The 16,953-nt window shown below is 40.1% G+C and overlaps 1 protein-coding gene across 1 annotated transcript in view; it reads right to left on the bottom strand.

Annotated features, from left to right (window-relative positions):
* The window catches only part of LOC138367947 (zinc finger protein 30-like), an 82,934-nt gene extending 73,126 nt beyond the window's left edge, over positions 1-9,808 (bottom strand). The window contains exons 1-2 of the mRNA XM_069330232.1: positions 9,684-9,808; positions 7,850-8,017 (exon numbers count right to left, since the gene is read on the bottom strand). Of these exons, the coding sequence (XP_069186333.1) occupies positions 7,850-8,017; positions 9,684-9,808 (293 nt within the window). The remainder of the gene's footprint in view (positions 1-7,849; positions 8,018-9,683) is intronic.
* Between the last annotated feature and the right edge of the window lie 7,145 nt (positions 9,809-16,953).

Here is a 16,953-nt window from a genome sequence, read left to right on the forward strand (position 1 = left end):
ATTATTATTGTTATTGGTGTGAGTGTATATGGGGGGTTGTTAACGGGTTAATAAATAAGTACATGAATTACAGAGTATCTCTTCTTCCAAGGTGGGAGCGCAGTGATCAACCCTTAGACGAACATATTTGGTCTTGTAGCAAGTTATTACTACTGTGGATAGTTTATTTTGGGGGCCGGGCCTTTTAGCTCTCCCATATTTGATACTCCTGTCTTCTAACTACCTATACCCCTTAATAGTACCAGTACCCCATAGAAGCCCCACTCATATCATTTGTAACAAGTGGTTGGCCAGTCCGGGAGGAACATTATAAGTGTAAAAAATTAGATTCTTGAGTGCCAAAATTAAAATTTTGTATTTCCGCAGAACGGTTGTGTGCTAGCCTAGGGTCCAGCTCATCTAGCAAAGGACATTCTTGCACTGACTGGACACCCAGCTGGATCCCTTCACGATTAAGGTTAGTGTGGCCTTGTGTTAGGGGCCGTGCAAATTTTTGTTTTTTTTTCCAATTTTTATTTTTTAATTTTTTCTTTGGCTGGGAGCTAAAATTATTAGTGATGTCTTCTGAAATGCAGAAACTGGCAAGGGAGCCTTCAGTGGTAGAGATAAAGAAACTTAAAAAGTCTAATTTAGTATTGTTAGGCCAGGAATTTGGCCTAGAATTAAATGTCGCAGATAAAAAGTGGACTTTGGTAAATGAAATATTAGAACATTGTATTGATGAAGAACTATTGGCAAGTGATACACCTTTATGCCAGCCTAGCCAAGCAGAAAGTGCAACTCATAGGGAAAGTGAATTAGCTTTAGAGTTAGCAAAAATAAAATTAGAGGAGCAAAAACTCAAAACCGAGGAGGCTAGAATTAGAGCGAATGCCACTGGTCCTCCACCTGCCGGGGATTCAAACCCCAGGCATTATGAGAAAAAGCATAATTTGCCTGAATTTTCCGAGTCTGACCCTGAAAGGTTTTTCAACCATTTTCAGAGAGTGGCCACGTCCATGAACTGGCCAAAGGAAGAGTGGGTGAAAATCCTACAGGGAAGACTTAGGGGTAAAGCACAAGATATTTTTATAAACATGCCTGACGACGAGTGTTTCGAATATGATAAAGTCAGGGAATGTATTTTGCGGGCATATGAAATTACTCCTGAAGCTCACCGCCAAGTTTATCGTAACCTTAGGCCTACTCACAACCAACCGCTCACTGAATTTGTGAATGATCAAATTCGATTGTTTGATAGATGGATTCGCTCGGCGAAAGCCGAAACATATGAGGCTCTCAGGAACTTAATTTTAATGGAGCATTTTATAGATATTATGCCAGAGAATGTTTCCCAGTATATTAAAGGAAGGATAGAGTTAAATTCTAAAATAGGGGATTTGGCCAAGTTGGCAGAAAACTACCAATTGGCGGGCAAAAGTCCCAATAAAAATAATTATACCCCACAGAGTAGCAAAACTTATACCCACAGCCAGTCCAGACCAGCTCATTCTAACCCTTTACCTAATGCACCTTCTGTTTCAGACATAACTAACCCTGTTAAAGTGTCTAGCCCAACGGCACCTAAAGGTGAACCGAAGGGTAATTCTGTTAGTAATGTCTCTTCTCCCCGACGTTTTTGTGGTCACTGTAATCGTCCAAACCACACTATTAGCCGTTGTTGGCAACTGCACCCTGAAAAAAGACCCAATGCTCTAGTTGTGACACAGGGCTTGAGGCTTTCAGAAGGGTTAGGGAGTAAGACCTCCAACCCACAGTGGTTGGACTTGCTTACCCCATTCTTATCGAAAGGGAGACTACTTTTGTCTGAGGGTTCTTCCTGGAAGGACGTGGTGATCTTCCGAGACACCGGTGCCATCCAGACTTTAATTTTAGAGAGTGCGTTGCAAGGTGCCAACACTCTCGACACTGGAGAGGTGGTACTGGTCGAGGGTGTCACTAGTGATACTCGGGCAGTACCCCTCCATAAGGTTACCCTGGAATCTGATTTCCACAAGGGTGTTTGTACAGTCGGAGTCACTTCATACCTACCTTTCCCTAATGTTGATGTAATAGTTGGTAATGATTTAGCAGGGGATAAGGTAGGGGACTCCAGACTGCCTATTATGTTGCCTACCCCTAAGGTTTGCCTGGATCCACCCGCCGCAGAGGATAATGTTGTGTACCCTGCGTGCGCGGTGACCAGGTCTATGGGACTTAAATGTAAGGGCAGCCCTGTGCTTGCCAAGGTGGTAAATCCCGAGGTCACGAGGAGCTTTCCGAGTGGTGAAAACCAAGTGGACCTCGCGGACACATTCATGGCCCGACTCGATGACGTGGCCGAGGACATTGTGGAGAGCCTGCCACCGCCATCTACCGAGAGTAGTGGGGAGGTGGAGAACACTGTTGAGCCTCGGCCAATGGCATCTGACCAAGGCCTAGATGCCTCCTTGAGTGAGTTACAGAAAGCTGACCCCACTCTTGCAGATTGTCATGAAACAGCCGTCTCTATGGAGGAAATTGTAGAAGCAGCAACTGGGTACTACTACAATGATCGGATTTTGATGAGAAAATGGAGACCACAGAGTGCTCCCTTGTCAAATGAGTGGGAGGTAGTCCACCAGGTTATGTTGCCGACCTGCTATAGAGAAAGAGTTTTGGCAGCTGCTCATGATGATCCTATGGGGGGACATCAAGGTATTAATATTACGTATCACAAAATTTTAAAGTATTTTTTCTGGCCCAAGCTGAAAAGCGACGTGGCAAAATTTTGTAATGCGTGTATTGTTTGTCAACTGGTTGGGAAACCAAACCAGACTCCACCTAAAGCTCCTCTAAGGCCTATTGTCGTGCCAGAGGAACCATTTTCTCATGTGGTAATGGACTGTGTTGGACCATTACCTAGAACTAAGTCTGGTAATATTTACCTAATCACGATGATGTGTATCACTACTCGTTACCCAGAGGCTTTTGCTGTAAGGAACATCCGAGCAAAAACTGTTGTTGCTCGTATGTTGCAATTTTTTTCCACTTTTGGACTGCCTCGGGTCGTGCAAACTGACAATGGTACTAATTTTAAGTCTGATGTTTTCGAGCAATTTTGTAAGGAACATGGAATAACTCATAAGGTTTCCAGCCCATACCATCCACAGAGTCAGGGGGTAATTGAACGTTTCCATCTAACTCTGAAGCAGATGTTGAAGACATCGTGCGAGAGTTCCCACACCTTCTGGGATGAGAATTTACCGTATGTTTTGTTTGCGGCTAGAGAGGGATTACAAAGTTCACTGGGCTGTTCTCCTTTTGAGTTAGTCTTTGGCCATAAAGTTCGTGGACCCTTGCAAATGTTACAGGAGAATCTGTTAGGGAACGTAACGTTATCCGAAGGTTCGGCTTTCTTTGCGCAACACCACCAGAGACTCAAGGACTGCAAGGCGGCTGCATTAAAGTATCTTGGCAAGGCCCAAGAAAAGATGAAAGAACGTAATGATGCTAAATCTAAGTTACGGGTATTTCAGCCTGGCGACCCTGTCCTGGTATTAAAGCCTCGACTAGGGAACACTATGTCCCACAAGTACGAAGGCCCCTACATTGTGACAGAAAAGACTGGGGACCTCACGTACAAAGTGAGGCACTCTGACAAACGTAACCAGGTAATGCTCATACATGTAAATCGACTGAAGAAGTTCCAGGGCCCCAGGCCCATTGCACTAACCAATGTTTCCATTTCCAGTGAGAGAGGGGATGATTGTTCTGGGGACCCAACTAATCTCATTTTCAATAATTCTAGTTCTGTGAATGCTGTGGAGGAACTGTCCCATTTGCAGATGGCCCAACGTGAAGAGGTGCAGTCGTTGGTTGATGAATTCTCCCGTCTGTTCGGGGAGGTCCCGACCCAGACTGATGCCATTTGCCATGATGTCGAGTTGACGGACTACACTCCCATTCGCCTTCAACCCTATCGGATGAGTCCAGAAAAGAAGGCCATCGTACGGAAGGAGGTCGACTTCTTGCTCCAGCACGGCCTCATCCGGCCGAGCCAGGGCTCTTGGTGCTCGCCCTGCCTTTTGGTCCCCAAACCAGACGGCTCCTGGCGATTATGCACCGACTATCGGCAGCTCAACAAGGTGACCATTGTGGATGCCTATCCGCTGCCCCTCCTCGAGGACTGCATTGACGAGTTGGGAAATGCCAAGTACGTTTCGAAATTCGACCTCTCGAGGGGGTATTATCAAATCCCACTCACTGAACGTGCTAAACAGCTCACTGCGTTCGTAACACCCGAGGGTGTTTTTGAGTATCAAGTGTTACCGTTCGGCTTGCGTAATGCTCCGGCCACGTTCCAGAGACTCATGAACTCTCTACTCGCTAAGGTGCCAAATTGTCGGGCGTATTTAGATGATATCGTGCTGTTTGACAGTAATTGGGCTGACCACATAGCTAGGTTACGCCAGTTGTTTGCCATCTTGAAAAGGGCAAATCTTACCTTAAATGCTAAAAAGTGTCATTTTGGCCAAGGCACAGTGACGTACCTCGGTTATGAAGTGGGCCAAGGAAAAGTGTTACCTCGGCAAGATAAAATCAATGCCATTCTGGAGTATCCAGTACTAAAGTCTAAAAAGGACGTTCAAAGATTTATCGGTATGTGTGCGTACTATCGACGTTTTTGTCAGAACTTTTCCAGTGTTGCCACTCCTCTCACAGACTTGTTGCGGAAAGCCGTTAAATTTAAGTGGTCATCAGACTGTGCAGAGGCATTTAAAAATTTGAAATTGATCTTAGCTTCCGCCCCAGTGCTTGCTAGTCCAAGGTTCGACCGACCGTTTAAAATTCATGTTGACGCGTCTGACTCGGGTGCTGGTGCAGTGTTGTTGCAAACTGGGGATGATCAGGTGGAACACCCAGTATATTATTACTCTGTGAAATTCGACAAGGCGCAACGCAATTATTCAGTGGTAGAAAAAGAGGCGTTGGCGCTAGTGTTAACATGTAAAAAGTTCGAAGTTTACCTCACAGGTAATATAGTGGAAGTGTACACGGACCATAACCCACTAGTCTTCCTGACTCAGATGAAGGGTAAGAATAAACGCATCCTCAGGTGGGCGTTGTACCTACAGGACTTCAATCTTTCCATTACCCACCTACCGGGCAGACTCAACGTGATAGCCGACGCTCTGTCCCGGTTGCCTGAATAACATTCATCTGAGCCACAGAAAGCCATTTACCAACTGTCATGCTTTAGTTATTTTTTTTTAGGTTCTCCTGTGACATTAAATATTCCGTGTCCAATTTATTTACTTCCCTGTTCTTTTATTTTTTTTGTGTATGTTTTTTTTTTTTTTCTTTCAGAGAACTCCTTTGTATTTTTTTTTTTGCAGAGAAATTGCTTTTGATTTATTTTTTGTTTTTGTCATATGTTTTTCTTTTTGTTCTCTGTATACTCTTACAAAAAATATGACTACTATTCTAGTAGTCACATTTTTTTTTTCTCTGAAGGGGGGAGGAGTGTTACGACCCTGGGTTCTCCAGTGGAAACCAGAGGTCAAAATTGAGCTATTAAACTTCCTAAGTAGTACAGTTGGCGCATTTCGAATGGAAATTGTTTGTATCTTCCCTGCCAGACGTAAGACTATTATTGTTTCTCAAAGAGCATTTAAAGACTGAGCTGGGGGTTGATTATTAAATAATAACATAGGCACCAACTTTGCGTACTAATACTTTCTAATCATTCATAAAGTAACAATACGTTGCATAGGGGAAGATCTTTAATGTGCTTAGCTGCACGATCAATTAGGCCCCTTCCGGCACCACGACATGAGGGAGGCCAGGTGGTCGCGAGGAGCGCGGTCTTCTCTTGGCTGGTGGCGTGAGGTTAAGACCTACTCTGTGGCTGTATCCCTACTCTCCTTCCTTCTCCTCTTACTTATTTCCCTTACCTGAAGTTCCTGTACCCTTAAGTTAAGTATTATATGGTGTAAGTGTGCCTACTCTGGTAGTAACGATTGGGGAGACCTGGGGATAGTATTTTGCCAGTGTTTGGGTACCCCTAAGTGTTGTGTTTTGTATTAGGGTCCCACGTGGTTTCACTACCCTAAGCTGCATCCAGCTTCAGTGCTTATCCAGTAGTACTTTACCCTAGCTTGTTATTAGTGTAAACCTTGTATCCTGCCTACGTGGACCAAGGCTTTTAACGTAAGATAGTGTGGTAAAGTTATTATTATTATTGTTATTGGTGTGAGTGTATATGGGGGGTTGTTAACGGGTTAATAAATAAGTACATGAATTACAGAGTATCTCTTCTTCCAAGGTGGGAGCGCAGTGATCAACCCTTAGACGAACATATTTGGTCTTGTAGCAAGTTATTACTACTGTGGATAGTTTATTTTGGGGGCCGGGCCTTTTAGCTCTCCCATATTTGATACTCCTGTCTTCTAACTACCTATACCCCTTAATAGTACCAGTACCCCATAGAAGCCCCACTCATATCATTTGTAACACCAGTGAATGCAATATAAGTCAACAAATCCACAAGGACCCTGATGAGGGTTCGAACCTACGTTCGAGAGGATCCCAGACGCTGCCTTAATTGTGATTTATGTGTGTAATGCAATTTAAGCTTCATATGACAGGTAACTAATTTGGGGAATTAACTTTGTCATCCTACGCTAAACACCTTCAAGTGAATTTATATCCATTCTATAGTACGGCAAGCAAAATTGAACTGCATAATCAAAAGGGGCCAAACCAGATAAAGATATAACTGAAGAACAACACCAGGTGTCTTGTTACTAACGTCCAGTGTCCTTTTTGCCGTATTACGAACATTCATGCATTGATCTTATGTTTTTAAATTCTTACTAATCATAATCATAAGCTATTAGGACAATATCTAACTCTGGCCCCAGACATCACTCGGTACCATTACTCAAATTAATATGTTAGATATTAAGTCCCTGCACATCCTCTAATGTGTATTTTATATATATAAAACGCTGAACTGTAATGTCAATCCTGACCTTAAAAGCTTCCAAGAAGGTTGTAACAGATCCCATGAGCACCACACCAGAAACAAATACCTATTTGATATTGCAAGAGTACGACTTAGTCAAACTAGAAATGCTTTACAAATCAAGGGACCTCGAATGGGGAATGACCTTCCCAATTATGTTAAAGACTGTACCTCTCCCAACCAGTTCAAGATAAAAACTAAGTACAAACTAATTAACTCAATGAAACCTACTTCACCTCCAAAATGTCAACCCATGTCTTCTTGTTTAAACAATACTGATTGTTGACCAAATTGTATTTTTGTTTTTTTTTCTGCCATGTTTTCCCCCTCTCCCTCCCCTTTTTTACATTTTTTTCTTATTTTTTCTCAACACAATTTATACTTTAATCTCAATTAGTATTAAGTTTTAGTGTTAGTGTTTTTCCTGCCCGAAACGCTTTTCGTTATAGTATCTATTGGAATTGTATGTGCTAGCTCTATCTATAAATCCATCAACTTTTGTATCTTACCTTGTATGTATGGGCTTTATCTGAATAAATATTTGTATTTGTTGTATAACTCCCAAACCTCTTTCGCAATCTCAACACCATCTCACACTTATCTTATAACTCTTTCATCATTTCCTAGCCTCAAAACCTTACATTTGTCAACATTTAAACTGCATCTGCTAAGTTTTGACCATTTCTAAACCCAAAGATCGTCTTGAAGTGATTTTAAGCCTTTTTCCGTGTTTATTGCCCTCCAGGTTTTAGTATCATCAGCAAATTTGAAAATGTTGCTGCTCAAACCTGAATCTAAATCATTTATATATATTATGAATAACAGAGGTACCAGGACAGAGCGTTAAGGCACTCCACTTACATTTCCCCACTCTGACTTAATCCCATTTGTACTAACTTTCTGTTTCCTTTGGCACAGCCATCCAACTTAACATAGCACCCCCCAATACCATGACCCTCTATCTTTTTAACCAGTCTTCCATGTGGCACTCTATCAAAAACTTTGCTAAAGTCAAGGTACACAGCTATGCTGATATAAAATGATAGCAAATTTGAATTATTTACTAATTTATGTTTTTCAAGATGATAATGAATGGTATTTGCAAAAATCGATTCAAGTAACTATTCCAAAATTGACGTTAGGCTAATTGGCAGATTGTTTGATGCAAGTTATCTATCTCCTTTCTTAAAAATTGGTACACATTAGCAGCCATCCACGACTCTGGCACTCTGCCTGACTCTAATGATTTATTATATGTGGTAGACAAGGGATCGCAAAGCTCCTCTTAGCATTCTTTGGACACCCTGGTAAACACTTCGGCGGGCCCTGGGGATTTGTTTGATTTGAGTTTCACTATTGTTTAATAACATCATCCCTCCTAAGTGTTAAACTAGTCAACCATTCCGCGTTCTCTCTCACTTAGACTTATTCGGCCGAAGGCATAGAGTTACGTTCCTCTTTAGTAAATACAGATAAAATATTTATTAAAAATACTATTTATCTTTTCGTCATTATCTGTCCTATCTGGGCTATGTTGAGCCCGTACGTGGAGGGTCTTTGGAACTATTATCTGTATCAATAGCTGATACAGGAGGTCTGGGGTCTTCATGGTAGTTTTCAGTCCTAGAGGGCAAGCTGTCCTAGTTTTGGAACTGGTGGGATTAGTGTTGACCTCTAGGTCTTCCGACAGCCGTGCTGTCGTTGGAGTTTGGTGTGGTGGCCTCCATGAGGAGGTCTTGTACCGAGTAGGTGTCGTATTTGTTGTGCGGCGGTGGAGCTACTAACAAATCCTACTTTCTTAGTAGGTTTCCTAGTCTGAGGAGTCCGTAATCTCCGTAGTTGGTGTTGAACTGTCGAAAATTGAGAGATTACTCAAGTAAATCAGCTGCTCACTTACTGATACCAACCAGCTGGGATACCTTAGGAAATATAACTGGTTTCAAGATTCTATTTTTTTCATATAAGATAAGTTATCACAAAACCCTTTTTAATCCTGAAAATAACAAGTTATCAAAAAATGTTTAATTAAAACATTAAGAGAAACAAATAATTTGGAGATGGAATAAAACAATATATTTTGGGATGAAATTAGATTTTTATTGCTTCCACCAGGACTATACATGGCATGATTTAACAAATCATCTAGTGCATAAAAATTCGTTAGTTCTCTTGTGCTATATATAAAGGGACTCATATTTCTTATACGATATATGCATGCACCTTCATGTGTTAATTCGTATTTCCAAGATAGCAAAAACTTTTTCCACACTGGGGACACTTGTAAAAGGTCTCACCAGTATAAACACGTTTATGTTTCATTGTACCACTGTGATCAATGATCTTTTTAGCGCAATGGTCATTCCTTAACGATTTCTCACCGGAATGCAGCAGTGTCTGTCCATATTTCCCAATTTATAAAAACGTTTTCCACACTCGGGACATTCGCTAGGTTTTTCACCTGTATGTACCTTCTGTGAATCTTCAGAGATACTTTTTCTCTGAATCTTCTGGAGTCTTCATGGTGGTTCAGAAACCACATTCTGGACACTCATGAGATTTCTCACCCGTACAAAGCGTCATGTGTTTTTCTCTTTTTACTAAATCTTTTCTGACACTCTGGACACACATGGTTTCTAACGAGTATACACTATCATGTGTTTATTCATTTTCCTATGATCTTTTTCTTTGTCCATACTTTGGGCATTCGTCAGGTTTCTCACCTGTACACACCATCATGTGTTTATCCATTTTCCTGTGATTACTGAATCTTTTTCGACACTCTGGGCACTCGAAAGGCTTTTTAGAAGTATATACTACCATCGTGTAGTTATTCATATTTTTATGTTTACTGAAGCTTTTCCCAATCAAAGGAACACTGTAAATAAAGAGATGGCAGTTTCAGCTCCCCGGTAATTATGATGTTAGCTCTCTGGTGTTTATGTTGTTGGCTCTCTGGTATTTATGTTGTTGGCTCTCTGGTATTTATGTTGTTGGCTCTCTGGTATTTATGTTCTTGGCTTTCTATTATATAAAACAGGTGAGGGGGATGTAGGTCACATGTAAGATGTTTGGTCACTGTAAGTAGGGGAGACCGGGATGAGATGCTGGAGCTGTTGTTGTTGTTTAGATTTAGCTATTGAAAACTAAATGCCCGTATAGCACGGGATATAGTGAGTTCGTCAATGAGTTCGCGTTTTTCTCGAAAACCTTGTTACTGTGATATTTCAGTCAAAGCATTAAATGGAAGTGGATGTTTCCTTCTTTACCCCCATTTCTTTTTCACTTCTTTTTTAGCACACTGCTTCTAGTATTGTTTTAATAATAATTTTTTGGTGGTGGATGTAGATTCAGTGTTCACTAGTGTGTCCCATTCTTCAACTACTTTTCTGACCATTATAGTCAGAAAAGGATTGCTGTGGATTTTGCATCTAATCTAACTGATAATGATAATTAAATGTTGAGTTTGATGCGCAGGGCTTCAGTTGTTTCACATTCCAACAAGTAGTATAATGATGACGCCTCTGCATATGTTCCACAGATATGACATTCTTTAACTATTAGACAAAGGAGCATAAGAATAAAGGTAACTGCAGAGGGCCTTTTGGCCCATACGATGCTTCTCCTATTTATAACCACCCAATCCCACTCATATGTGTCCAACACAAGATTGAGGCAATCAAGGGACCCCCACCTACACTACGTTACATGGTAATTGCTTCCATAAATCAACAACCATGTTACCGAACTAGTATTAACACAGTTTTTTTATAAACCAAAACTTATTCATTTATACCTATTGTTCCGGGTCCTGACTTGTGTGATTCTTTTTATACCATATTAATATCTCCTTTGTTATGGCCCTTCATTAACTTGTTTTACTGTACACTTCAATCAGTTATGATTAGTAAGAATTTAAAACCAAAGCATCAATGCATGAATGTTCGTAATAAGCAAATAGGACACTGGGATTTATTAATCGAAGTATTTAAGCTCATGAACATAGACACCTGATATTGCTGATGAACAAGACACCTGGTGTTGTTCATCAGCAATATTTTAGCTATATATATAGGTAAATATAGATATATAGCTACATATAGATATATAGCTATAGCTATAACCAATGGGGCTATGGTTAGGCCCCATTTAGATTATGCAGTTCAGTTTTGGTCGCAGTACTATGGAATGGATATAAATTTACTTGAACGTGTCCAGCGTAGGATGAAAAAGATAATTCCCCAAATTAGAAATCTTTCCTATGAAGAAAGATTAACACAGCTTAAATTGCATTCACTGGAAAGGCAAAGAGTTAGGGGGTGACATGATAGAGGTTTACAAGTGGATGAATGTACATAACAAAGGGGATATTAATGGAGTATTAAAAGTATCAACACAAGATAGAACGCGAAACAATAGGTATAAATTGGAAAAGTTTAGATTTAGGAAAGACTTGGGTAAATACAGGGTTGTTGATTTGTGGAACCAGTTACTGCGTAAAGGTGTGGAGGTGGGGTCCCACGATTGTTTCAAGCGTGGGTTGGACATGTATATGAGACGGATTATGAACATAAGAACAAAGGCAACTGCAGAAGGCCTATTGGCCCATACGAGGCTGTCCTATTTATAACCACCCAATCCCACTCATATACATGTCCAACCCATGCTTGAAACAATCGAGGGACCCCACCTCCACAATGTTACGCGGCAATTGGTTCCACAAATCAACAACCCTGTTACTGAACCAGTATTTACCCAAGTCTTTCCTAAATCTAAACTTATCCAATTTATACCCATTGTTTCGTGTTCTGTCTTGTGTTGATACTTTTAATACCCTATTAATATCCCCTTTGTTATGTCCATTCACCCACTTGTAAACCTCTATCATGTCACCCCTAACTCTTCGCCTTTCCAGTGAATGCAACTTAAGCTTTGTTAATCTTTCTTCATATGAAAGATTTCTAATTTGGGGAATTAACTTAGTCATCCTACGCTGGACACGTTCAAGTGAATTTATATCCATTCTATAATATGCATGGCGACCAAAACTGAACTGCAAAATCTAAATGGGGCCTAACTAGAGCAAGATATAGCTTGAGAATCACACCAGGTGTCTTGTTACTAACGCTGCGATTAATAAATCCAAGTGTCCGATTTGCCTTATTACGAACATTTATGCATTGATCCTTTTGTTTTAAATTCTTACTAATCATAACTCCTAGATCCCTTTCGCAATCCGACTTCGCAATCTCAACACCATCTAGCTCGTATCTTGTAACTCTATCATCATTACCTAACCTCAGAACTTTACATTTATCAGCATTAAACTGCATCTGCCAATCCTTTGACCATTTCAAAACTAGATATTAGATTATCATATTAGATTATCATAGCAATATGGAAGTTGTAGTTAAGGACCTGGTGACTCTAGTGGGAGCCCTGAGGACAGAGTTGGACTCTCTGCGGGAGGAGGTGCGTCAGCTGAAAGAACAACGAGAAGTAACGAAGGAGGAGACCAGTAGTAAAGGGACCTCGTCTTGGAGAGTTGTGAAAGACAGGGGCCTTAAGAAGACTTTGATAAAGCCGCCTTCAAACGCCATAGAAACTTCTAATTCATTTGACGTTTTGGAGGACGAGTGCTGTGGTGAGACTGCGGATCGCGCAAAAGGGAAAGCAACGAAGAGAAAGGAAGCGCAGGCCCCTCAGAAAGTAAAGGAAGTACCTAAGCAAACATTAGTTGTGGGAGATTCCCAGATAAGGTATTTGGATAGAGCGTTTTGTGCTAGAGATAGGGGGAACAGGTTAAGGGTTTGCTATCCCGGAGCTGGCATTGGTGATATTATAAACAACATGAATGATATTATGGCTGGTAATGGGAACAATCCCATTATTTGCATTAGCGTGGGAGGAAATGATGTTGGTCGAGTTAGGAGTGAGGAACTGATTCAGAGGTATAAAACAGCCATAGAATTAGTTAGGAGCAAGGGAGGAATCCCGATCATATGTGGCATTCTTCCAAGAAAGGGAGTGGGAAATGAATGGATATCGAGGGCACTTGGTGTCAATTGCCGGCTGGAAAGATATTGCAAATCAAATGCAATATCTTTCATAGACAACTGGGAACACTTTTATGGAAAAAATGAAATGTATGCTCGTGATGGGGTGCATCTATCGAGAGCTGGGGTTGTTGCTGTTGCGAACTCGTTGGAAGAAGTGGTTAGAGGTGTTTGTTTGGGTTTAAACTGTTAGTAGATAGAGGTATGGGAATTGATTTGGAGGAAGGAGGTAATAAAAGTATGTGTTTGTGGGAGAAAGGAATTGGCAAAACGATCAGGGAAAGAGAAGGTCCGCAAAATAACAATTCACTTAGGGTATATTACACTAACAGTAGAAGTCTAAGAAATAAAATTAACGAATTAAATGCTCTTGTCTGCACAGAAAAAATAGATATTATTGCACTTACCGAAACGTGGATGAATGTAGAAAATAGAGAACTATTAGCTGAATATCAAATATATGGATTTAAACTATTTCACTCAGATAGATATATTAGACGAGGAGGTGGAGTAGCCATATATGTTAGGGACAATTTGAAATGTAGTCTCAAAGAGGGAATCAAAACAGAGCCACACACAGAAACTATTTGGATAGAATTAAACGAAAAAGCAAATAATATTATAATAGGAGTAATATATAGGCCACCAAATTTAGACAGAATGGAAGCAAAGCACCTATGGGATGAAATATCTAGAGCATCTAGATCTAACAGTATTTATGTCATGGGTGACTTTAATTTTAGCGGAATAAACTGGTTGAACAAAACAGGGAATAGTGACGCAGAAGATTTTCTAGAATTAATTGACGATTGCTTTCTTACGCAACACATTAAGGAACCAACACGGGAAAATAATATTTTAGATTTAGTGTTAACTAACAGGGAAACACAAATTAATGACATCGAAATAGGGAGTGAGCCAGGGAGCAGTGATCACAAAGAAATCAGATTTAGCATAGAATGGAATAGACCAGTAGGAGAAAATTCTGTTAAAGTGCCAGATTTTCGAAAAGCTGATTTTAATAGCCTAAGAAATTTTTTGGGTCAAATTGATTGGAAAGTCTTGGGTATGGGGTGTGGGCCGGTCTTGGAGCGAGACATGAAACCAGCGATAGGTGACTTAAATGGGGATTTCGATGTGGATTCAATATATAACTTATTTAAGAATATTCTAAACAAAGCACAGGAACGTAGTATACCATACAAATTGAATAGATCGAATACTAATGACCCAAAGTGGATAACAAAGAATTTGAAGAACCTTATAGGTAAAAAGAGAGCTTGGTACAAAAGGATTAAAAATGGGGAGGTCACTTTAGAACAGGAATTCGTACAACTGGTTAGAAATGTTAAAAAAGAGATAAGGAAAGCCAAAAGAAACTATGAAGTTCGCATAGCAGGGCAAGCAAAGACAAATCCTAAAGGGTTTTTTCAGTTATATCGTACTAAGACTAGGGAAAGGATAGGTCCATTAAAAACTGAGACAGGTCAAATAACAGATAGTGATGAAGAGATGAGTAGTATTTTTAATAAATATTTTGTATCTGTATTTACTAAAGAGGAACTTAACAATATGCCTTCAGCCGAACAAGTCTATGTGGGTGGGGACGAGGACAGGTTGACGAGTTTAGCAGTTACCAGGGAGGATGTTCTTAAACAAATAGTAAAACTCAAACCAAACAAATCCCCAGGGCCGGATGAAGTGTTTGCCAGGGTGCTTAAAGAATGCAAAGAGGAGCTTTGTGACCCACTGTCAACCATATTTAATAAATCAATAGAGTCAGGCAGAGTGCCAGAGTTTTGGAAAGTTGCTAATGTGATACCAGTTTTTAAGAAAGGAGATAGATCACTTGCGTCTAACTATCGACCAATTAGCCTAACGTCTATTGTGGGAAAGTTACTCGAATCCATAATAGCAAATAAAATTCGTCTTCATCTTGAAAAACATAAATTAATAATTGAGTCGCAACATGGTTTTATAAATGGCCATTCATGTTTAACAAATTTGTTATCTTTTTATTCTAGCATTGTTGAGGCAGTTGATAGTGGTAAGGATTGCGATGTTGTATACCTTGACTTTAGCAAAGCTTTTGATACAGTGCCACATGAAAGACTGATTAAAAAGATAGAGTCTCATGGTATTAGGGGTGCTATATTAAGCTGGATTAGGGCATGGCTATACCAAAGGAAACAGAGAGTTAGTATAAATGGAATCAAGTCAGAGTGGGAAAATGTTGTAAGTGGAGTGCCTCAAGGCTCTGTCCTGGGACCTCTGTTGTTTATAATATATATAAATGATTTAGATTCAGGTTTGAGTAGCAACATTTGCAAATTTGCCGATGATACGAAAATCGGTAGGGAAATTAATTCGGAGGAGGACTCACTATCACTTCAAGTTGATCTAGATAGGGTTTTGAAATGGTCAAAGGATTGGCAGATGCAGTTTAATGCTGATAAATGTAAAGTTCTGAGGTTAGGTAATGATGATAGAGTTACAAGTTACGAGCTAGATGGTGTTGTGATTGCGAAGTCGGATTGCGAAAGGGATCTGGGAGTTATGATTAGTAAGAATTTAAAACAAAAGGATCAATGCATAAATGTTCGTAATAAGGCAAATCGGACACTTGGATTTATTAATCGCAGCGTTAGTAACAAGACACCTGGTGTGGTTCTCAAGCTATATCTTGCTCTAGTTAGGCCCCATTTAGATTATGCAGTTCAGTTTTGGTCGCCATATTATAGAATGGATATAAATTCACTTGAACGTGTCCAGCGTAGGATGACTAAGTTAATTCCCCAAATTAGAAATCTTTCATATGAAGAAAGATTAACAAAGCTTAATTAAGTTGCATTCACTGGAAAGGCGAAGAGTTAGGGGCGACATGATAGAGGTTTACAAGTGGGTGAATGGACATAACAAGGGGGATATTAATAGGGTATTAAAAGTATCAACACAGGACAGAACACGAAACAATGGGTATAAATTGGATAAGTTTAGATTTAGGAAAGACTTGGGTAAATACTGGTTCAGTAACAGGGTTGTAGATTTGTGGAACCAATTGCCGCGTAACGTGGTGGAGGTGGGGTCCCTCGATTGTTTCAAGCGCGGGTTGGACAAGTATATGAGTGGGATTGGGTGGTTATAGAATAGGAGCTGCCTCGTAGGGGCCAATAGGCCTTTTGCAGTTACCTTTGTTCTTATGTTCTTATGTTCTTAAAACCCTATCTAGATCAACTTGAAGTGATAGTGAGTCCTCCGAATTAATTTCCCTACCGATTTTCGTAACATCGGCAAATTTGCAAATGTTGCTACTCAAACCTGAATCTAAATCATTTATATATATTATAAACAACAGAGGTCCCAGGACAGAGCCTTGAGGCACTCCACTTACAACATTTTCCCACTCTGACTTGACTCCATTTATACTAACTCTCTGTTTCCTTTGGTATAGCCATGCCCTAATCCAGTTTAATATAGCACCCCCAATACCATGAGCCTCTATCTTTTTAATCAGTCTTTCATGTGGCACTGTATCAAAAGCTTTGCTAAAGTCAAGGTACACAACATCACAATCCTTACCACTATCAACTGCCTCAACTATGCTAGAATAAAAAGATAACAAATTTGTTAAACATGAACGGCCATTTATAAAACCATGTTGCGACTCAATTATTAATTTATGTTTTTCAAGATGAAGACGAATTTTATTTGCTATTATAGATTCCAGTAACTTTCCCACAATAGACGTTAGGCTAATTGGTCGATAGTTAGACGCAAGTGATCTATCTCCTTTCTTAAAAACTGGTATCACATTAGCAACTTTCCAAAACTCTGGCACTCTGCCTGACTCTATTGATTTATTAAATATGGTTGACAGTGGGTCACAAAGCTCCTCTTTGCATTCTTTAAGCA

This window comes from Procambarus clarkii, chromosome 3, assembly GCF_040958095.1.
Source record: "Procambarus clarkii isolate CNS0578487 chromosome 3, FALCON_Pclarkii_2.0, whole genome shotgun sequence".
NCBI lineage: Eukaryota > Metazoa > Arthropoda > Malacostraca > Decapoda > Cambaridae > Procambarus > Procambarus clarkii.